The following is a 24389-nucleotide window of genomic DNA, read 5'->3' on the forward strand; positions in this document are numbered from 1 at the left end:
CAAGGCTGCCTCTTTTCACGTATTGTGATCCACAGATACTGCTCAGTAGAGGCAAAAGAACATTATGCCCTTGTAACAAATATTGTTGTCATATGTGATATTCAAGAATGACCAGATGTGATAGATCTTATTCACACCTCAATTGGGCAGCAACTGAATTTTCTGGGCATAGTACATACTCACTTGTCTAGCAGGGAAGGAAGAATGAGCTTGTGGGTGAAAAGTCTTTAGATTCACAGGATGGTTATGGTAGTTTTCTGGCACAACGGCTGACAATGAACTCTGGTGACAACTTGTCCTTCCAATTTGGTAGAAATGAGAGTGTTTTGTCCAGACACCAGTGCTTGTTGAACATATGTGCACTTTTCAAAGCTTTATTTATTGCACACCATTAGCCAGGGAGAAGGAAGGGTTTGCAAAATGCATGTACTAAAAGGTATTGTTTCTGAAAGTTTCTTTTCCTGTGCTGTGATTTTTTGTTAGATCTTTTTTCCTTTAAGCAATCTAAAATTGAATTTGCATCTGCTTAATGAAATGAGGAAACCACTTTATTTATGTTTTCCAGATTAAATTAAGTGAACATTATTTTTGTTTATTTTGCTTTTTAGGTAAGCTTGATTGTCAAATACTATTTAGAAACAGAAAACCTAGGCTCTGTAAGAAACCAGTGTGGAAGCTAGATAGCCTTATCAACAACTGTTTTGCTCTGATCTTATCAATCCTTGGCTTAATACTGCATTACCTTTGGAAATCATATTGCTCTCACCCTTTTAACAGGAATGGTTGTTGGGCTGAGCTGAAAGTAAGCAAGCCTGTACCAGACCTAGCAAAAACCTCAGAATTTGGAGTTTTGGGTTACAGTGCAGAATTCCCACTCCAGCTTTACATTACAAATGAAATGGTCCTAGCAAAACCTTGGCTACCTTGTGTGATACTGAAGGGGGTGCTACCTTACTCTACTGGGCTGCTGCTTCATCTGGAGAGGGTGTGTAAATGTACGTGTTGGCTCTATGTGTAGCAGTTTGAGATCTGATTCAGAGGTATTACAGCCCACTAGTCTCCAAGAGTGTCTTTGCATAAATAGACTGTATGTTTTGAGCCACCTCAAGTTGCCTTTTTATAGGAAGAATGGTCATCAATGGATGTGTGTATGCACATACGTGTGTGTGTATACATATGTATACACTTATAGATATCAACTATCCTAAATTTAAAAAGGATATTACATCATAGAGACAGGGTTTCTTTACTCCAACTCACATTGCATAAATGGAGTTTCTATTATAAGACATCAGAACCTGTTAAATTACAGAATTGTTTGGGTTTGAGGGCAGACTTCTGCACATTGTCTGGTCCAGTTTCTGCACAATTCAGCTTCAATGTTGTGTCCAGCTGTGAGGTTAGGTAAAGTTGCTCAGAACCGTATTCTGAATACCTCCAAGAACAGAGAACTCAAACTCCTTAGGTCCCCGGTGAAGATTTGATCTCCTTTGTCATGAAGGATGTCTACCCTGAAAATGTCACCTCATATATTTCACTGAAAATTCCCTTGGTGCAGCTTCTGTTGTTGCTTGCTAGTAAGGTTAGTGTTTGCTAGTGAGACTTGGTACCTCTTTTTGTGGCAGTGACCCATAAGTAAGGTGGATCATAAATAAGGAAGGTCAAATAAGGAACCTCTGATCTATTCCTATTTCTGAACAGAGCTGGCAGTTTTCCATTTGAAAGCTTCACAGTGAAAGTAAGATTCATTTTCTGCCAGTCTCCCTGTTTCATTAAATTCCTGGTCTCGGCAACAGATTCATTTTGGACTATTTACTGTTCTTGTCGCCATCTTTGTCATTGGAATGGGATATCAGCATGTTAATGCCTCATATAACCCATGAATGATGGTAGTGCACTGTCGCTCTTTGACATTTTCAATGCTCTGTAATTTCATTATCTGGTCATTCTTCCCTTTCCCTGTAGTGTAGTGTGTCTGACATGATGATTGCCACCTCTAATGTCTTTCTGCTACTATTTCTAAAGATTTTCCTCTGTCATTATGGGTGGTTTGTCTTTCCCAAAAGGAAGGTAATTCTTCAGGTTGAAAAGAACTTTATCTTACATCCTCAAACAGTTTTATTTTCCTTTTTTATTCCCCCCCTCTTGTGGCTGAAATAATCACTTGCTGTTTCTTTGTGATTTTCTTCACTCTGAAGGATTTTAAATTACTGTATTAGATACATAAACATCGCTCTTCACCGTAATATCGTCACTTTTCAGATGGAATGGGGGAATTTTATAATAGAGAATTGTGCTGCTCTTGTTCACTGTACATATTATTTCTTTAGGTGCTGTGATCACTACCACAAAATGCTAATACAAGCCAGATATTTCACAATTCTCATTCAATAATAGACTTTGAAAAATATTACAGTAAGAGAATGTTTAGTGTCTTCTCCTTCGGTTCAGAAGTGGAGAGTTGCTGTGTATGGTTTATTCCTCTCTGTGGTCCACTTCAGAAACTCATCTTGGCATTTCTTAGATTCCTTGTTACTGCAAAGATGGAGGACACTGACAGTGCCCTTGACTTTCCATATCTTATCGTGGTACATTACAGTGTGTTGTTTTTATTGGTTTGCCTTTTGAAGTGAAGGTCTGAAGATTGTTCAGTGGGGTTGGGAAGTATTCTGGGGACATGTGAATTTCTGTTAATTGCTGTAGACCAAATGCTGTCTCTTCTAGTCCTGCTTTCCTAAGTGCAGTAAGCTCATGGAGTCAGTGTCCACAGGTGACTGATGGAAATCCTGCTTGCACAAGTATTTGGCAAATGTGTCTGGATATCAAAGGCAGTAGAGGTCAGGGCTTGTTTTAGAAAAGCACACCTTAAATGTTTATATAATACAAGAAGAATATGACCAATAATAGCAACAGTTAGGCAAACAGCAAATAATCTTGTATTGAGTGTAAGAGTAGGAATAAGTGGTGAGGGCATTATGGTAAGCAAGAGTTGGCATGGATGAGCTGGGTGATGGGGAGGACTGTTAGTGAAGGCTGTTAGCCTAGGGTCAGTCTCTATGTGCTGCTGATTTATAGGAAACAAAAAGAGATTGAGCAGAGTGGAATTCAGCAAAGACCACAATCCTTGGATTTGCTTTAACCTTTTTAAAGACAGGAAGTGTTGAAGTTTAATGTTTAGAAAAAGGCTGTACGGAAGAGAATTCTCAGCCACTCTCTGTAATCTTACTAAAGCGGCTACCTTGCTTTACAGCTTTAAATCTACACTGGACGGAGAATTAGCAATTATCCCATAGGGAACAATCCTCTATTTTCTGGATGAGCTAATAGGTCTCTTGAATCTCTAATTTCTGTTGCACTGTGAAGATGTGGATGATTGTTATTAAAGGCTGTGAGAAGCAACCGGTCAGCTTATTGCTGAACTGCTGTAATTTATGGGTGTTACGCATGGGCTGTGGTTTGCTTAACATTGCAACCCATGTATTCTAAATTGTTTCCATAGTGCTTGACCAATAAAATTACAGGTTTATTATGTTTATGCGGATCTCTTGTTTAATCAAGAATGTAATGTGTGATGTGAATGCTAAGCTGTTGCTCTAAAATTACCCGTTGTTCTTTTGATGTAAGAGTGCTTGAATCAAGTTGGTTTTATTTCTCATTTATGTTTGAATGTAAATTCAATATTCTTGAATGTGAAGGGCCCATGGCACCTGCAAGTATCAGCAATAACTGCTCTATGCTATTCTGACTTCAGTATTGCTAATTTGAGGCATTCAAAACATTCTGTGTCAATTTTCTCACCTCTTTTATGTTTGAAGAAAAAAAAGCAATGCAGTGTAGTTTAGAAACTTTATGTAGCTGTATTTACAGTTAAAAACAGCTTTCTGTACGTTTGTGTGGGGAGAAAAAGTATGAGATGTTCTGGGAAGTATACGGTGCTCTGTGGGGGAGAAATCACAGAGTTTAAATGGACTTCTGAGTGTATTTTACAACTTATCCCCTGAATTCAGAGATGTAGGAAATGAGGACAGTTTGGTTATTGTGTTGTTGTTGAATTTTTGTTTTGAATCATCACTGGTGTCCAAGAGCCAGGGCTCTACAAAGAAATGAAGTGCAGCAGTCCAAGAGAGATGACTTGAGCTGTGCAGTAGATAGCAGTATGCTGCTCTGACATTTTTGTTCAAGGCTGAGCCCCTGATGCTTGTTGTAGCAACATATTCCTACTGGGAGCAGCTGCTATTGTTGGGTTCTTTAGGTTTTTGTGTGAGCTGTTGAAATTGGTCTTGTGCTGGTATAGTTGGTGCAGAGACTCATATCAATTACTTGTTGAAAGGATGGTATAGAGAATACCATTGTTGCAGCAACTGGGGATGCTGATGATGATCTTTGGAGCATTTTATCCTGCTGTAAGAGGGCTTAGAGAAGTGCTACTGGTTTGGAAAATGCTTTATAAGAAGTAGTTGGTGATGATAACCCTTATGAAAGGGGCACTCATAAAAAAGCAAAGGGAAGGTTGACCTTTGGACTTGTTCTTGACTACTGCTTCTTAAAAAGCTTGATCATCACTTTTGGATCTAGCTTGTTTGTCCTTTGTCTTGTGGGGTGTTGTGATTATTTTAGTTATTCTGAACAATGGGTTTGCAGCCGATACGTGAGCTTTAGGAGTTGAAGGTGGTTCACTTGAAGGAACAGTGCACACAGAGCTTGCACTATAACTTCTGGAGATGACTCTGCTTTACCTGATGAGGAACTGGCAAATTTATTCCTTAGTACATTCTTTAGGGTTTTGTACTCACATATCACGTATCAATAGGATTGGATTTTGCCTTCAGTTAAACTTTGTCACCCGTCTGTCCTTACTGCCATCTGTAGACATCTGGACACTATTGATTCTTTCTAATCTAGGCTCTAATAAAACAGAATGATGTGTCTGGTGTGCCTGGCCATTCTCCAATCCATGTCTTCATTTCACAGCAAGCGTCAATCTTGTTTTATTGTGTGGATGATGCTAGAGAGACTGTAGGGTGACAGGTCAGTGTGCAGTTCTGCTCTTGGGACTTAATGGTGTTTATGGAGGCAGGATGTTGTGGTGTGATTGATTACAGAGAGAAGAGATTATTCCCACAGAAATCTAGGGCTCTTGAAACAGCAAAGAGGAGAACAAAGCTGTCAGATCTTACCAGACTTGTAACAACCATTACATTTGGTCAGTCTGTATTGTTTCTTTGTATCTTAGCCATTCCCTCTTATGTTCCCCAAAGGCAGAAGGACTTTCATGAGTTTTGAGGAATTTCTTATGCTGAGCACGTAGCAGTGCTGGTATAGTCAGTGGGACTGTTACGGCTGCTTAGAACCCTTGGTGGTGGGTGATTCTTGGTTTTTCAGTGTAAGGTACAAGGCAACTCTTGTGGTTCTTGGAGGGCAAATGAATGAGTCTTATGCTTAAATCTAATGTTTGCTATGAGAGACTTGAAAGGGTTCTTACCCTTAGGTTACAATATCCTATATCCAATTTTTTAATAGTGATCCCAGTTCAAATGACAATCAGCCTCAGTTTGACCATGATTCCTATTTTCTCTGTCAAGAAGGATATAGGCAGTGGCTTGAAACGAAGACAGTGATTCAATTTCTCCCATGGCCAGCAGAAAAGAATTTTTCAGGATCTTTGGATCCGTTGTGTAAGAAAAGGAGAATTATCTCATGAGTTCAGACCTTTCTGAAAGTTTTCTGCTGCAGTGAGGTTGTAATGAAGGGCAAGTAGGTATTTTTATCTGATCAGCTGCCCCTGAACCCCAACCAACTACCAGCTGCAGAAGTTGGTGGTGCTTTGGTTTTCTGCAGTGCTATCTTGCTGCTGCTTCTATACTATCCATGTGCACAGAGCAGAATCTGTGCTTCTTAACTCTCTAACTTTTATGGCTTTGAAATTCTTAGCCATAATGTTGCATTAAAGGAGATCTGAATTAAAGGAGATCTGAATTCAAGTTCCTCTATTTTTTTTTTTTATTTTTTTTTATTTTTTATTTTTTTTTAAGTAATGGAACACTTAAGTCTGCAAGAAAAATTGCCCTTGACAGCTTTAACTGCGTTGTTCCACATCTCTCCATGTAGACATTAGCACAAGATATTTATAAAGTGGGAAAAATATATATTTTTTTCTTTCTATCTTTCAGAGCTCAGAAACAGATGAATGTATTTTTTAAACCCCCCAGATTTAATACTGGCTGATGCCAGAAGATTTTTACTGAGGTTCTTTACATACTCCTTCATTCTTTCCCCCACTGCAAAGCTGGTGTCAGTCCTTCAAATGATGGACTTTTTTGGGGGAAGGGTGCATTTTTTTTCCCCCTTCCTTTGGGGCCGGTCTTTATGTCAGTATGTTTTACTGTCTTTAGGAAATACTCAGCTGGGGAAAACTGTTCACTCTGTGTTATCTATACCTTTCTTCCAAATTTTTATTTTTTTTGGCAGGTAGAGAACTGGTGAATAGCTTCTGTGGAGGACGAGTTGAGGGAACTGCAGGCACAAACCTGCACTGCCATCACTCTTCCTCTCTGTTGTTGATTGTATCCCCTTGGCTAGGGCAGTGCTGTGGGGTTACACCATCCTTTTGGTGCCTTATAGTCCTTAGCCTTAGGTTAGGTTCCCCTGGCAGGACATCTTAAAGGCTCACACTTTTAGTTTGCTGGGAAAGAGGCAACCCATCAACCCCTTGAACTCACCACTTAAACCTTCCCATGGCCAAGCACAATGAAGCAACAATTGTGGTGTGTTCCCTGTGTTAACCATGTAGTGCACTGTTTGCTCACATTTCCTTTTCGATGTGCTTAGAAGGCCTCTTGATCTCTAGGTGAGGCTATTTACAAGCTGTGGTGGTATGGATGGTGTCGCTGCAGTCTGAAATACTGAAATATCCAAGAGCCGAGCTCCACAGCATATGCCTAATGTGAATATCCATCAACCAGCTCCTACAGTTGTTTGGTTTGTCAGGCAAAATGCAAACAGCTTTGGCACTGTGGTGCTTTGGGCTGCTGACATTGCAAACAGCTAGATCAGTGTGGTAGGTGTTCCAGCCTGGATTCTGGAAAAATCTCATGAAGCAGATTTCATGGAAGTCTACTTGCTTGAGACCTTTGGAGGAGATAGTGCTAGAGCTCCAGGGGTGTTTGGCTTGAGTTAGAATCTGCTTTGCACAGTAACAAAGAAAGGAAATTGTGCTGGGAGAGTGCTTTCACAGCAGTGGATGAAAATATTTTTGCTTATCTACCTAATTATTCATCACAAAGAATAGGAAAAAAAACACAACCCAAACAATGCAGTGGTGGTGTATGGGACTGGAGTATTGTAGTGATCATAAAATGTATGTGTGTGACAGATATTTGAGTTCAGAATTACAATGAAATCAAACATAAAGTAATAAAGATGGCTGAACTGATCTTCACTCTTGATTTGCAAGAAATGCGAGTAGAAACAGGAGTTGCTAAGGCAGAATTTGACCTTACCGCACTTGAGCCAGTCTGTTTCAAAGTAGCTGTGGGCATCTGCAGAGAACTGCAGTATAAACATAGGTTCAAGGTCAGAAGAGTGCTGTCAATTTGATAGAATGCTTTTTTATTACCTTAATATATAAGATAATCAGATCGTTTCATCTTTGTTGAATCTGTAATAATGTAAAAAATATGTTAATTGGCTGGTTAGCACTCAAACTGTTGCTTCTGACCTTTTGTCTATGGAGAGCTCTGACTTGTGCTTTTATTTTACCTCCAGCTCTTTCTGATCCCGTGTCCTTGTTAGTCTTGACTGACCCACGTCATCTGTGGTAGTCACTCATATATTCTAAGCTATCACTTATTTTTGTTACTTTTTTTCTGTAATGATTCTCATACCTTGTTTTCACTACTACTTAATTACGTTTATGAATGTTTTACCTAGACTTACTTGAAGAATGGCAATTAACATTTTTGTACTAACAATGTTACATGTATGCAAGGTCAGGCAGTAAACGTGGGAAAATCTAAATGCAGAATTTACCATGATAGAACAATCTGTGCATTTTACCAATATTTCCTCTACGCTCATAGTTTTTATCTGGAAAACTGCAGCAACCCCTAGTCTGTTGCAAGCAAGGGAATATGTGGAAGTCAAAGGTGCTTAGATTTGATGCTAACAATGATCCTGCAGTAGGCATGGAGGGTCTTCTAACTGGCCATTAAAAGCAAAAACAAGGGCCTTTTTCCAACGGGTATGATGTCCTTCTGCTTTGTGGTAGCATCCATGACACTTGAACTTCTGGACTGGTTCTTCTGGGGGAGAAGGATGTTTTCTCAGAGTTATGTTCTGAGACAATAGTATTCAATTCTGAACAGTAATATTGTCATCACCCAGCTCATGCAAAGCAGCCTGGCATCAGAGATGGAAATGGAGCAGGGAGGCTGCAACACCCATTGCCTCTCTTGACTACTGGGTCTGTGAGCAGCCCTCACTGCAGATCTGGTGACTTGTCCATCTCTTGCTGTCATGTCAAAGACAAGGCTCTGCCTTTTGGGAGCACAACAGGTGTGACTTTCTGTTCTTTGGCATAGTAGCTAATTCTCCTTATCTATCAGTGAAGCATTTTCGCACAAACAATGAATCTTTGGGTCACAGTCTGGAAAGGGTTTCAAGAGTTTAAATCATCACTGTTCTGAGGGAGAGAGAGAAAGTCCTGCTTGTGCTCCATCCAGCACCAGTCAGAATGGTTCACTGAAGTCTAACTAAGGACATTCAGTGATCTTTCTATGTATGCATAGAGTAGGAGTTCCAGGGTAGAGCCTGAAGCTTGAAATGAAAGAATAAAGAGATTTTATTTATTTATTTATTTTTTTAGGGGAAAGAAATCATCTTTATAGGAGCTGTTTTTCTCTCTTGCTTTTAGAAATGCCTCAGACAAAATTCCTCACCTAGTTTAGTTTTCTTTATGAAATCAGTCAGTCTTCAGTCCTCAAGGAAAACCTTCACCTGTCCTGGCAGTTTATAACGTCTCAAAGGGCTGCTCTGTCTCACCTTCTGTCAACTTTTTAGTACTTTTTTTTTCTTTAATTGTGAGCTGTCCTCTGAAGGTAATATGCCCAGAGTTCAAGTCATTCTTCCTTTTGAGATCCCCCTGTCAGAAGCCTTAAATTGCCCTTCAGTAGGTATGTGACTCCACAGAGTTAAATTGCTGAGCAAAATCTGCTGGCTCACAGATGGTATCAGAAGATAATTGGAAGGAGAACGGAGCTGGCAAAGTAACTGGGGCCTTTTTTCATTTTCTTCTTGAACTTAGGCAGAGGTGTGCACACAGCAACTTTAAAAGGAAGAAGAAGAAAGTGAAAAAAAGATAAATTAAATTTCCCAAGGCTTCAGTGGAAGTTTCTTAGCAAAGGGGAAGAATTGGGAGATATGATCCAGCATAGGTTGCTGAATCAATAAAAATAAATTATGACTTCTTTGCTATCAGCTCTTATAATGTATGATAGGGGGACCTTAAATCATATCACCTCCTGCCAGGAGAGATTGTATTTATGTCTAACTGACTTACACAGAGATAAAGCTCAGGCTTCTTGTTATTTTAAGCAATCTAGATGTCTTTTCTGGTGGGAACGTGTGTTTGTGTGCAGCAAGGCCATCCAGTGGAGCTGGGAATAATTTTTGTGGAGTACAACTGTGTCTCATCAGAGGTGTGGATCATGTAATTCAGAGCAGGCTTTTTCATCTGCCTTCAACAACTAGTGCTACTTGTAAGCTGGTAATAGTGTTGGTGTGTTTATTCATGATAGTTTGGAATTCTTAAATGTCTCCTGTGTTTTATTGCTGTCCTTAAAAAGGCAGCTAATTCACCATGCCTTTCTCAGAGGCTCTCTCCTGGGGGGCTAATAAATCTACCAATACTTAGCTTTTATGGAGTACTTTTCCCCTACAAAGAGGACAAATGCTTTACGATCTGACCTGGTAGCTATGTTTAGGGCTGCACTGCAGCCTCTGGGACAGATTCCAGCTTCTCTCTAAGGGCTGATAAACCATGCTGGAAGCCTTTCTTTTATTTCTTTAGGAAGGAGATGTTAAGAAAGTGATTATACTTTGTGCGTGTATGCTAAGTGTAAGTAGGTAGTAGGCAGAAGGTATTTGCTGAAACTTAGGTTTTACCAGTGTGGGTTTTTAATGTTTCTTGGGGGTGGGTGAATAATATATTCCCCATATATATGTATATGGGGAATATTGTGCTTGTTTTAACGTGCACTAGAGAGATGGAAGAGCAGTGTGACTGACCAGCAGACCACTATACTGCTAGTGGCTACAGATACCTCTTATTTGACTAAACACTGGGATCTATGCTTTGGGAGGGAAATCTGAATAATTTTGTGATGCTTAAATTCAAAACCATGAGGGCCTACCAGGTTCAGTTCAGAATTTTTTCTTAATAGGAAAACACATGGCACTGTGGAGGCATCTGCCTCTGCTAGAGCCAACAGGTTCTTCTCTGATAGGCTGTGCTCACAACTAAATTGCCAAAGCAGGGACCCAGTGTGCTTGGATCCTGTCCTGCTGCCACTGGGAATCATGCAGGAGGAGGGAGGTGTGTTTTCCTGTCTCTTTCTATGAAGTGCTGCAGTGATGCTTTTCTGCAGATTCTGTTCATTTACCCCCAAGGTCTAGAAATGGGAGTTTCAGACTGTTGCTTTCATCCAGAGTGCATTTTTGTGTAGGTAATGTGATTTGTTGCTCGTGTCTTTTGGGGAATTCAGTGGAAGAGTTCTCGAGGTCTGGCTCCAGCTTATTCTGCTGTCTGCTTTGTATGGAAAGGGAGAAGTACAGGGGAAGAAAGAGTGTACTCTGGCACCTTTCATACTGGAAAGTGAAGAGAGACACAGGCAAGGGAGGGATTAAGGAAAAATATCATTCTTTTAGTTGCTAGTTCTTGTTCTGAGGACAAATTTGACAGCCTCAACCATTTGGAGATCATAGGTTCACTGGAACATGTTTTGCTTTTGTGTGTGATCTTGGGGATTTGTCTCTTTCAATTTCAAAGGGCTCTTTTGCCAGCACTGCCTGAAGCCACCCACAGATCATTTATCTCTTCTCTAGGGACTTTTTTATTTTTTTAAATGTCCTTTGCTTAAGATGACATCACTTTGTTCATGCAGAAATGTTGCTCTGATTTCCAGTGAGCAGAATTTGGCCTGCATTTGTTGTTAGCACCTTTGTTGCTTTTCTTTTGTGTCTTAGGATATGCTGTTGCTTGCAAGTTTTAGTATCTAGAGTTGTTTCCTTCAGCTGCATGTAGCAGGCTGGGGGACAGTTCAGTGTTGAAGACAGTGTTTCACTGATTGCTGTTCCTTTGTATGGGCTCAGATTGCATCTCTGTCTTTCAGGAGATGCTTGTTAGTTAGTTAACTAAATCTGTTGAGGTGGGTTATTTATTTCAACCATGTAAAATTCCTGGATGGAAATCCTTCTTTAGAATGAAATAGTCTTTAATTTGTTGTTTTGTTTTGTTTTGTTTTCCCAACGAACTTGCAAAATGAATTGAAGCAAACTCAATACATTGATTTGGATTCCTCTTCCTGAATGTTTCTATGTAGAGAAACAATTTCTCCCCGCCTGTATTTCCTTATCAGTAAAATAAAGATGACATTACTTGCCTTTTCTCATAATTGTGGTGATTGCTGAATGTGTTAACACCTGTGAAATTTGTTCTTCACATGGGAGCTTTGTAATGGTGCTGTATGCTTCATGAACTCCCATCTATTAGCAGCTTAGCACCTAGGCCTCCAGGTTAAATGAGGATGGCGATGTGAGTGATCATGTGTGCACATGCGATGTACCTATGTGGTGTTAGTCTGTAGAGGGGAATTCAGGTGGGATCAGGATTATGCAGTGATTGTTTTTGAGAACTGCTAGACCTTGATGTAGGAATGTTTTTGCTGAATCTGGGATGGAGTTAATATATATATCCTTTTCACATATCAGCTTGAATTTTTGACTAAAGCAGTATTCACACAATAGAGTTTTAGCTGTTGCTGAGCGGTCATTGCATAGTGTCAAGGTTTTCTGTTTTTCATTCTGCTCTCTGGGCATAGGGGAGGGATGCAATGAGGACACCTGATCCAAGCTGTCAAAAGGGGTATTTCATCCCCTTTTTTCATTTAGTATTTCATTTAGTTTTGTGTGCAGTGATGAAAAACAGAGAGTAGTCTTTCCAAAGTATCCATTTGAGAGAGGCTTGCTGGTTGTTGGTCTGGCTATGGGAGGCAGTCAGTGATTGCTTTTTTTCTTCTTCCCCCCACTTACTCAGCTATCTTTCTCTCAAATGGAAACCTTTCTTCCTTTTGTTCTTATGATTCTCATCTTCATTGCACTGAAGTAGGATGTGAGTGATGGTCTGGGTGGGTGCTCAGCTGCTGCCACCCCACACATCAGCACTAACATATATTGAACACAGATATGTTCCCATGTTTGTGTAGAAGAAGGCAGATATTGGTGTCTTTTGCCTGAGTTGGCTTTAAATGCAGAGAATGGAAGAAAGATTATTGTACTTAGCAAATTCACCACCCTGAGAATTCCATTAGCTCGTTGGTTAACTCATTTTTTAAAGGGTCAAAATTAATAAATAAAGAGAAGAAAGGAACAAGCAGCTAGGGACCTCCAATAGCACAGTGCAAGTACTCAAGCACTTTAAGCCAATTTCCCTTCATCTGTGAGCAGTTCCCTGATACTGGTTCCCAGGAGCTGTGCTTATTCCCATTTTAAATTTATGTATTGGTCTCTTTGACCTGGGGGAAGGTGGCTGAAAATTGTGGGCAAGCTTCCTATGGTTGGTCCATGGGACAGAAAAGGTTTCAAAGATCATGGGTGTAGGTCTGTATGCAGGAAATGGAGTCTGTGACTCCAACATACCAGCACAAGCTAGCAGAGAGCTCTCATTTTTCATGTGTAAATCTGTCCACAGGTGGGTTTTTTTTGTTGTTTTTTCTTTTGTTCTGCTGTGTGCTTCCCGGTGCTCATCCCTTTGCTGGTTATTAATTACTTTCTGTAAATATGTGGACAGAGCTGCTGATGAGCTGTGTAAATCTCTGTGCTGATAAAGCAGGATCACTTAGAGGGGAGATGAATTGCATGAAATGGATCAGTGCTAGCCTTTCAGACATCTATCTGAAATGATCACCGTTTTCTCTGACCGCTGCTCCTCTTCTCCGATATGGATATCTCCTGATAGAGGAGCATGACTGTCACTTACTTGGCATTTCTCTCTTGTTCTGAAGTTCACTGTCAACCTGCTGAAGAAACTGCAATGCCTTTTCACTTTAATTTGTGGATAACAGAGTAACTTATACTGGAGGGTATGTGCAAAGCACTTTGCCACCTTGGAATAGGTGAGATCTGGAGGAGGGTTTAATGAACTAAAGTAAATTTCCTTTGTAGTAAAATTTTATCAGCACAAAAGATTGCTATTCCACCAAATACTCTGGAGAGCTGCGGAGCACTCTTGTGATTTATGGGCTCAGAGATTTCTAATAATTTTCTGAACAATAGGAGACCCTTCAGGGACCTGTTTTCAACATGGAAAGAGACTTCTCTTCCCTTTTCTGTTTATATTTTTCTCTACTTTCACATCAGTCAAATTGTGTCAAGACTTGAGGTTGCTGGATTGGGCAGTCTTGAAGACCTGCTGGCTGTAGTATAGACAAGAGGTGCATCACATCAGACCTAAATTCAGTGGGTTAATACACTTTTCAAATGCAGACTTTCCACTGTAAAATACCGGAGAATCTTAACCTGTATTAGTGAATAAGTCACTGAGGATAAGAGAAATGCCAACTCCTGTCAATTAGACAGAGACGTTATAGCAGGATATTCGGCCAACAGTGAAGTTTCTGGGAATAAGTGAACAACAGAAAAAAAGCCATATGGGATGTGTGTGTAAAACACAGTGCACAAGAAAGTTATTGCAGGACTAGAATGTCATTTATTTCCAAAGGAAAAAGAATAATTTTTCTGATTATCTTTCTCCCATCTCCACTTCTGTCTTGTAAACTGAAACAGTTTATTGAATTTTCAGGTCATTTAGTTTTGTGTAAGCTCAGCTTTAAATTGCATTTTCCAGAGGGTTTGTGTTGCCTTGAGGGAGCTGTAATTCAGCCTGACCTATTTCCCAGCTTTCCTGCAGCCTGGTCCTCCTGTTTTCCTTTTCTGCCAGCTGAGCTGTTCAGTGCCCCCAGGGATACCTGCCTCTGGGGTGTCCAGGGAAGTGCTGCAGCCTGCCCTGTGGGAGGTGGAGGGACTCTTCCCATCTGAGCTGTGCTCCTTGGAGCCAGCAGTATAAGCCTGGAGAAAAATGCAGTTCAGCATTCAACTGACTTGAAATTAATTTTGGGGGGGTTGATTTCATGAACAGACAAGACAGTTTCATTTGAGACTATAAAGGTGTTTTCTTCATTTTTATTAAAAAAATTGCTTAAGTGAAAGTTTTTTGTTGTTTCTGAATCAATATCACTTGAAACTTTTTTATTTCTTTTCCCCAGAGCAAGATGTTTTCATCTTAATTTAAGTGGAAACCTGGGCTGTGGGTTGGAATTTCTAGATTTCCCACACTTCAAGGGAAGAACAAATTATATATATATATATATATATATTTAAAGCAGTACGTTAAATGTGAAAACCCCAATTTTCAATTGAATTCAGCTTTCAAAATGAAAACTGTCAAGATTTTAATACGAAATTACTATGACACAGAAAAGCCATAGTTATTTGTTAGCATTGACAAAAACAGGCCAAGCTTCTTGAAGAAAGTGAGCACTGGAATCAAAAGTCTTGACTTGAACCTTTGAGGGCTTTTCTTCTTTCTTTCGAGTGTCAGAATTCAATTTTGGATTTAAGAAAAAATATATAATTTTCTTCCATTCTGTTTCTGCTAAAATAGTCATGTACATAAACGTGCTAGGAAATGGGGGGTACTTGCTTTGAGCTGCCCGCTTCACCCTTAGAATTGCACCATCACAGAATGTTTGAGGGAGGGGACCCTTGAAGGTCACCCAGTCTAACTCCCCTGCAATGAACAGGAACATATCCATCTCCATCAGATGCTTGAAGCCCCTCCAGCCTGACCTTGCACCCACCTTGCTGGTATCCACTTAGTGGCATGGCTCCAGCATGACATGGAGGTCTCAGAACAGCCTCTTGAAATGCTTTGAGGTTGATTTCCTTTGCAAGGCTGTATCAAAAGCACCCTGTGAAAACAGGTCAGTAACCAGATATAACTGGGCTCTGATTTGTGCCTTAATCTCATGTGAGCTGCCTCCCTAGTAGCACCATTTGTGTCAGCAGTCTCCCACTGTGAGGCTGTAGAAAATGTGCCCTTGCAGTGTTTGTCAGGTGGGCTGTATTAAAGCCTCTCCAATCTTCACTGGTTTTCAAGCTTCCAAGCTGTTGTGAACATTACATGTATTGAATTTGAACAATATTATCTCATAGCCAGTGAGATGGGATAGAGCCTTTTGGGGCCCATGAGGTGAGTAGTTCTGTGGGCAGCATGCTGCCTGCGGCTGCCCTGTGTTACCAGGGCTTCAAGAAACTCCTGCTGCCTCCTGGCACCTCCTGTGAGATTAAAGTGAAAAGGGATGGTTATGCTTTTGTTCTTCACACCTTGACAACAGGCAGAGCTGGATTTCTGTTAGGCATCCTGGGTGGAAATTCCAACAAGTCCTGCTAAACAACATACCTTTACTTTGGATTTACACCCAGGAGCTGAGCTGAGTAGGATTCAACCTCCTCCTGCAGAGCTGGCATTATCCTGCTGTTTGCAGGGATTACAGCAGACCACTGACATCTTCAAAAATACAGAGCATAGGGGATGTGAGGAGAGGCATACAGGATGCTGGAGGATTATGTTTGCTATCTCCATTTGGAACTGCAACTTCAGGAAGAATTGTCCTGATCAAACTTCAACAGAATAGGGAAAAAAAGCTTCATTTAAGAAGGTCAGGGATCCAGGATCTGCTGTCTTCATTGGAAGTGGAAGTCCTCCTGGTTTCATAGTGATTAGTTGTCAAAAGAAGGAAACTACCTTTGTGAAACCTCTCCAGAGCTGTGAGCAATAAGAAGGGAGTCACTTCTGGCAAGGCAGTGCTTGTGCTGTGGGTCATGGCTTTTGAGAGCTTCTTAAGAGAATTTCTGCGGGGTTGCATCCTAATAAACATCACTCATCAGGTTAGTTGCAGGCTGTACTGCTTCTATTAGTTGGTGTAAGGGGATGCTGTGTATACGGACCTCAATGGCTGTGACTGGCAGCTGGTTCTTCTCCATTTGTATGGGAAAGTGTGTTCAGGGTTTAAGCTGCAATAAAAAAAGGCATTGTCCTTATTTTCCCACTGCACAGAAACAGTTTAGGCTGACATGGACTTGCATATGCTGACTCAAATCTGCCTGGCAGTTTTCTCTTCACACCCTGCTGGAAGCAGCTTGGCTTTTATCTCCCTCCTAAAGGTCTCTGCATGGGGAAATAAAAGGAAAAATGCAATTGGGGAGGGGGCTATGAATCCAGTAGAGAGATGGATGCTCAGAGCATCTTTTTGAAAGCCATTAAGTTGGGCACTGACTGCATAGTCACGTATCAAGGTACTTACAATTTGAACAGGTCTCTTCCCGGTATTGTGCTGACAGTAACAGACTGCTGCAGCCTTTGTGATATTGATTAATCCTTCAGCATTTTTCCTTTCTGCAGAGCTTTAAAAATCCTCACCCAGTCTTCACCCAGCAGCCTTTAAGCTGGGAAACCCAAACAAAAAGAGTGGCAAGTCCCACTGCTGTGGGAGGAGGAAAAGGGAGGGAGAACAGGTCTTTTGGAAAAAGGGAGGTAGAAGGGTCCTTGTTTAGCAAAGGTAGTTTTGGGCAAAATGGACTGCTTTGCTGGATAGGGATCTTCATAAACAAACTTGTCATTACTATCTGTGGTGACTTTGTAGTTCACATCAGCATCTTGAGAGAAAAAGGAAAATGTCAAATGTAATTTCTGATTGGGCTATTGGATTAACAGGGGTACACCCAATTCCATTCCTGACCTTGAATAACATAGATGTAGAGAGGGCAACTCACAATGTTTAGTTAATTCCTGTTGTCAGGTTTTATTTCAAATGGAAAACGTCTCTAGGATTAGAATAAATGTTACTGGTTACATTGCATTAAGGGAATGATTCTCATAATACTGCAACTTTAATGGATAAGTGCTAAGCTCTCCTTTGGGTGATTTCAGATACCTTATGTACTGTTACACAGTCTAAAGGAAACTTTTCTTTTCCCTTTCTCTTCTAGGTGATACTCATTCTGACAAAGCTCTATGACTTCAACTTGGGAAGTGTTACCGAGAGCTCACTGTGGAGGTAAGCAGATCATGCAGAACACATTACTGGTGTGGGCGTGTGCTCTGTACCCCTTGTAAAACTGGTGGGTGAGCAAAGGGGATTGGAGCTTATCTGGGGAGGAGAGGGAAGGGAATATGAGGTGAATGTGAAGTTGATTTTTGAAAGTGAACACATGATTGAGAAAACATTGATTTAACAAAGTGAGGTCTGCGTATGTGAGGCTTTCTTTATGTAAGGCATTTCGGGCTACAACTTTAGTAGAATTGTTATTAGGTGGTTTTCACTGTAAGAACAAAAAAGGAGAGGAGGAGGAAGGAGGCAGAGGCATTGGAGGAACCACAGGCACTTTATGTTAGATTTACCTTTTCTATTATGGATGTTACTCGACCTCTAGAAATTGTAGTTGGTGAAAGCTGTTGCTGTGTTGTAACCATTGCTCCAGGTGTAAGCAGGCAGCTTCTGGCCAGGTGGTCTACTGTCCTTTCTTCCAAGTGAATTTAAAAGCCCCTGTTTTGGGGTATGTTTTGGGATTGTCTGTATTAGTACACTGAAGGGTTAATTGTTCAGTAGAGCTCTTGAAACCTCTCAGTTTGCACAGTTATTCCAAAGCCTAATTGCACTGTACCATAGTAATCTGCAAAGGTATAAATAACCATGCATCTAATGAGAGAGAACACAGTAATTTCCACTTACTCTGGTACTTTTCAAGATATTTAAGCCTTAAAAAACTTTTGCCTCTTTACCTAACAAGTACAAATGGTGCTGTGATTGTACTTTAAATGTAATTGCTTAGCAATCTGCTCTGCATAAATAATGTAACGAGCAGACAAATTCTGTCATAATACTGATCTTACGTCAGCACCTGATCTCTGCACAAAGGTAACAGCAACATCCCTCTTGAAATTTTCCCAGTGGCAGAAATAAGGTAGTTGATCATCATGGGTAATGCGCTGACTTGTGAATGGGTTTCAGGGGGTTTTGGGACACCTCTGTTTCTCGTCTGTGGTAAAATAGAAGCTATTGTGTGGCCTAGAAACTTAGAGAGGTGGAAAGTCAGAATTCCTGGGTTCTTTTCCAAGGTCTGGGAGGAATGGTTAAGAGCTAGAAGGAAGGGTTCTTGGGCTCTAACCTGGAAAATTCAGAATGAAACCACTGATCACTTCAGAGGGAAGCGTGGGTTCTTAAAGAACAGCTTGAACTTTCTCTGGAAAAGACATTGTAGCAATAGAAGCAGATACTATGTGGATGCAATAAGCTGAGAGGACTTTTCATTCAGGATATTCCGTTCCATTTATGCATTAAGGTGTCTGAAACTTTGCATTATTCAAGTAGACGCTTTTTAATACTTTCTCATAATTTTTGAGAACCTGAAAATTTCACAAGGAGAAAATTTTAGTCTTCTGACCATATAATTGCTTTCCTTATTTACTTTTCTGTAGAATCCTTCAAAACCATCTTTAAGCCTCAGGAGCATGGTAGGCTCCATTGAATGCAAATAGCATAGACTCATAGAACAGCCTGGGTTGAAAAGGACCTCAAAGATCATCCAGCTTCAACCCCCCTGCCATGGGCAGGATCACCAACCAATAGACCAGTCTGCCCAGAGCCACATCCAGCCTGGCCTTGAGTGCCTCTGGGGATGGGGCATCCATAACCTCCTTGGGCATCCAGTTCCAGTTCACCACTACCCTCTATATAACAAACTTTCTCCTCATATCTAACCTTAATCTCCCCTGTCTTAGTTTAAACCATTCCCCTTGGTCCTATCACTATCAACCCATATCATAAAATATGTTGTCTTCAGCAGGAGATCATAAAATTTCCATTATTATTTTTTCTTTTCCTGTTTTCTGGGACTATTGCTTGTTTTTTCTACTAACAAGTACCCTGTCCAGCTGAACAGCGGTGCTGTGATGCGTATTCTGAGCACTTGGCAAACAGTTGCTGCCATAAGAAAGGAGTGGCTTTTGTGGCAGAAAGAAAAGAATTGCATGGCAGTGCTTCAAAGGATGCGAAGATAGAGCACAGTAGAATGCAATCTTCAAATACCATCATGCCTCTGTCTGCTTCATGCATCAAAAGCTTTTGCTCTGTTTTTCCCCCTGTTTTGCTCTGTTTTTCCCCGTGAGATACTTCTTTTAATGGAAAATGCTATATAAGAGAAATTTCTAATCCCTGCATTTAAATATAAGGACAAGTAAATCGATATGAAAACATCCTGAATGTAATTAAAAAAGAGAGCCAGAGCAGGAAAGAATAAAAGTTATATTGGATACTGCTCCTCTATTGGGCTGATAAGAATTTAGGCAGAGGAAATGATAGTCAGCATTTGAATGCAGGAGCACGGATGTGGCTCTAGTAAGTAAATCCGTATTTCTGAGGCCCAGAAATATCACAGAAAAAGCCTCAGTTGCTCCTGAAGCAACCAGCCTTGAGGCAGTCAGTTTCAAGGAAAAGCACACATCCTTCCATATTGTGAATGCTGCGTCTCGGTAACAAGGAATATCTGTCAGTTGTGGTTTGTAGTTTTGTTTTTCTCACCAAGAGAGTGGAGGAATTTTCTTTTTTTTTTTTTTTCTTTTCTTTCTTTTTTTTTTTTTCCTTCAATGAAATAAAGCTACCTTATTGTGATTGTACTTGTGACAGTGTGAGACATTAAAATTTACTGAGAGATCTTTTCGTAGAGCAGGATGTATAGCTGTAAAAATTAGGTAAGCTTTTAAGGTATAGCAACATTTCATTGCTTCTCTAAAAAAATACCTACATTGCTATTTTTTGAGAATCAGCTAACAGTCTGATTTTATTTAAAAGTTGTATTAAGAAATAGAACTGTGTTTTCTGCAACTTTTTCTTTTTAGTGAATGCTTCATTATTAATAAAGTGGAAAACAGTCCTCCCTCTTAATCTATAATCTAGAATGATTTTGATTTGAAGTGCTATTGGAGAACCTCCAGTTTCCAAACCCTTTGTCAGCCAGGATCCCTGCACCCAACTTCAGCTCCCACGATGAATGTGATCATGCAACAGTCATCAGTCATGAAATATGAACTGTGTCTGCAAAGAGTAGCAATCAGGCTCCTTCATGGAATTGTGGTTTCAGAAGGCATCTGTCAAACCCAGGGGAATGAAAGGGTTAGATATGCAAAATACGGTTGACAACCAAAAGTTTGAGGCTGAGTTTTTAGCTTGTTTTTCTGTGGAAAATTTCAAACAAATGTCATTAGAACAAGAAAAAGTCTGTGCAGTGGTTTATTTCTTCAAATGCATGTTCACAGTGCTTCCAGGTGTTGTGACTGTGATAGATGAGGTATGCTTTCAAATGTATGCTGTGCTCAGATGTAATATATGGGGTGCTCTGTAGGTTAGACACAAGGCATAAAGTCCTTTCATTAGTTAATCTTGTTGCTATCCAGTTGTTTCCTTTTCGTTTTATGAGTATGAATAATCAGGAATGTATTGAGGTCCTTTTCTTATTCTGTGGACTTCTAGAATTCAGATTTTTTTACAAGCAAAGGAGGAGTCTTATGAAAACTTCCTTGCTTGCTGCTAATCCTGACTCCTATTTAATCTGTACAGTTCTGAGGTGCACAAACAAGACTTTCTGTTTAGGTATTTAAAGTTATTGTAACATCTCATCTGTTTTTTTCCAGTATAGGATGAACAGTTTTTCTTGTAAGATAACTGGAACAAGTGTGTTGTTTTGTTTGTTTTTGTTACTTTCTTTGTTTTTGTTATTTTTCTTTTGTTGTCACCTTATTTAGCATCCAGGAGCTCTAATTATTCGAACTTCTAATTGTTCTGCTTGTGGTAGCTAAAAAGGCAGTCTGTCCCAAGGGAACTTTCAATCTCAGATGAAGGCAAAGAGACAAGAGGGTGATACAACAGATGAGAAGCCCAAGTTACCAGGGAGTTATTTATGCTCAATGTGATAGCCATGAATGCAGCACATCAGCTAATTAGGCAGTGGGGAGTAGTTCAGATTTTCTTCCAAAGTATGAGCACTTGCATGTGTCAGCTCTGAGTCCCTGCTGCCATTTTACCCACCTTTGATGAGTCCCCTGGAGTTTCCATCCTCTGGCTGTGGTCCCAGGCTAAATCATCTGATGGCATATAATGCTGGCCCATACATTAACCCATACTGAAAATCCTAATTGACTCTTTCTCGTGATTCTGAAATGTTACTAAATATATTTTAAATATATGTATTTTTGTTTTTTGCTTATTAACTAAGAAATTGTGTTTCCATGGCAACAAAAATCCCCACTTTGTGGTTTTTTTTGTTTGTTTTTTTACTCTTGAGGCTGTGCCTGAAGGGATTGCTCTGTCATCTTAGAGCTGTATAGAAGTAGAGCAAACTTTCAGCTTTTTATGAGAGACAGCTGCAAAACAGATCAGCTGCAACTCCAAGCTTGGAGCTGAGAGAAATAAAACCACTCAACTTGGTTGCAAGCTGCCTCATATCTTGCACTGTTCTTTCATTCAATTCTGTTTGAAATACCACAATCCTATATGGTATTTCTTATTATATCCTTGCGTTTTACTCTCCCACTCTGTCTTCAGAGGCCGTCAGCATCTTTTGGTGTATGTCTAGCATTTGTTCATGCTTCTTTCTGTGCCTTAGGTGTTCAGATGGAGCTGGCTTCAGATAGTGCTGCCCTGCAGGTGTGAAATGGTGTGATAAGCTTTGGCTTGCCTTTAAGAGCTGGGGTTTAATCTCCCTGCTCCAAATTTTCCTTTCTACAAGACAGTTGAGGATGAAGGCAGAACTTGGGAGATTCAATGAACATGTCTGAAATTTCCATGCTGTCCTTTGCAAAGAAGCTAATCTTGAACCAGGTCATGGACAAGAACTTCATTAAAAGGGATTCTTCCCCACTGGTGATGCATTATTTAGACAGTAGAGCTAATATAGGCAATTCCTATCTTGTGCCACCACCTCTTGCACAGTGTCACACGTCTTGAAATGGGGCAGTGTGAATTCACTGTCATTTTCTGTAGTGAAATAGTCTCCAAACAGCCACTATGGGCAGCTGGCATCTTCCTGCAGTATTGTCAGATTTGATTTTATCTATTGTTTTTTAGTATTAAGCTGATAACGTGCATCTCAGGTATATGCTGTTTTTTGGAGCACTGTATTGAGGCATAAAATTAATAGAACTGGTTTTCAGAGTAACAGTGCTACCCATTGCTGCATCTTATTTGAGATTTTTAACAAAGTAGCAAAGTGAAGAATTTATCTGCTGATTAAAAGAAAGATTTAATGGTATCTGCAATCAACTGTCTGTGCATGAAGGGAAGGAGCTGGTTTGGATATTCAAGCCTCTCTTGGATACAAAAATGCAGGGTGTCCAAAAATTTAGTGAATTTGTTGTTGCTTTTCGTGTGTGTGTATAAATTACTTAGCTCTGTGTTGTTACTTTTCTCAGACTGTAGGAGCCACTTGTGATTTCAGGGGTTGCAAGCTGCTAGGTTCAGGCTGTTTACTGGAATGGGAAACTGAAGGAGATGCAGTGTGAGTAAGGGCTGTTCAACAGGCTTCTCAGCACCTTGAGTTGAGATTAGTGTAGAAGTAGAGCAGTGTCCCTGGATAATTCAGTTCTTTATCTCTGGTACTCCTGCTGACTTATACTTGGCCTGCAGTGAGTGATTCAGGTTACCTTGGCTCAGTGCAGCTTCTTTGTGAGTTGTTGGATGCTACGCCATGCATGGGAGCCATACTTGAGCTACTGGGGAGGTGCACAGTAGCTGTGTATTGGTTTGTTCCTGAGCTAACTGCTGCCAAATGAATCATGGAATCACTTAGGTTGGAAAAGACCTTAAGGATCATCGAGTCCAACCATGACTTAATCAAACTACCCCAACTAGCAACCCTCCACTAAATCATGTCCCTGAGCACCACATCCTAACGGTTTTTAAACACATCCAGGGATGGTGACTCAACCACCTGCCTGGGGAGCCTACTCCTGTGCTTAACAACCCTTTCTGTAAAGAAGTTATTCCTGATGTCCAACCTAAACGTACCTTCATGAAACTTGAGGCTATTTCCCCCCCGTCCTGTCACCAGTGAGAAGAGACCAGCCCTGTTCTCTCTGTAAGCACCTTTCAGATATTGGAAGAGAGAAACAAGGTCTCCCCTCATCCTCATTTTCCACAGACTAAACAGTCCCATTAAGATCATGTCTGTTCATTGAAGAAAATTTCTTGGCCCAAATAACAATGTAGTTACTACCTGTGAAGAACTGTGTTCCTGAACCAAGCGGGAAATTTATTCTTTGCTCTCATGGTGAAGTGCTTGCTTATTTTGCAGAAACAGATCTTGTTCTATTGCTTAAGCTGTCTTATCAGGCTTGGCAGAGACACGTGACATCTGTGTTTGTCCAGCTGCACATGTGTTGTAACAAGCATCAGAAAGTGGGTCCTAGCTCAGAAAGAGCAGAGAGAAAGCTTTGGCAGCTGGAAAGAGTTGTTGAGTATCAGCCAAGAGAGAAATTAATGGGTAAAGGGCATTGCCGTAGGAATGCTGTGGGGATACTAAATGTTCTTGAAAGACTGCATATAAAGGCTTTTCAGTGCTCTTTTCTTAACTGTTAACAATGATGAAGGGGTGGCTTAGCCTTCCTGTGTTCCCTCCTTTAGAGGGTATCTGTGATGAGAGGGTTACAAATTGCAGATCATTAGATAGTGATAGCCATTCACCTCTGTATCCCATTGTACAATTGAAGCCATTTGAAGTAACTGATTATGACCTGTTTCAGAATTGATCTTCTAGTGATTCATTATCATTCCAGTTGTGGTATCTGGGAGACTTAAACAGATCTCTTACTTGTATGGACTTCTGGAAATGTGTATATGATGTTGTCTTAGGCTGCATGTATGAATATATGCATACATGGGTTAAAAAAAGGGGAGAAATGGGAGAATAAAATTCAAAGAGTGAAATGGAGAAAACTGCAGGTTTCTTCCTCCTTGAATACTCCGGGGATTGTTCAGAGCATACATTTCTTGTAGTTCATAATT

General features: G+C 40.4%; 1 protein-coding gene across 1 annotated transcript in view; it reads left to right on the forward strand.

Moving 5' to 3' along the window:
- Nucleotides 1–24389, forward strand: part of SORCS3 (sortilin related VPS10 domain containing receptor 3) — a 256024-nt gene that overhangs the window by 61437 nt on the left and 170198 nt on the right. Inside the window, exon 2 of the mRNA XM_072339830.1 lies at nucleotides 17323–17390. Coding sequence (XP_072195931.1) covers nucleotides 17323–17390 — 68 coding nt within the window. The remainder of the gene's footprint in view (nucleotides 1–17322; nucleotides 17391–24389) is intronic.

The sequence above is a fragment of the Excalfactoria chinensis genome, chromosome 6, assembly GCF_039878825.1.
Source record: "Excalfactoria chinensis isolate bCotChi1 chromosome 6, bCotChi1.hap2, whole genome shotgun sequence".
Classification (NCBI taxonomy): Eukaryota; Metazoa; Chordata; class Aves; order Galliformes; family Phasianidae; genus Excalfactoria; species Excalfactoria chinensis.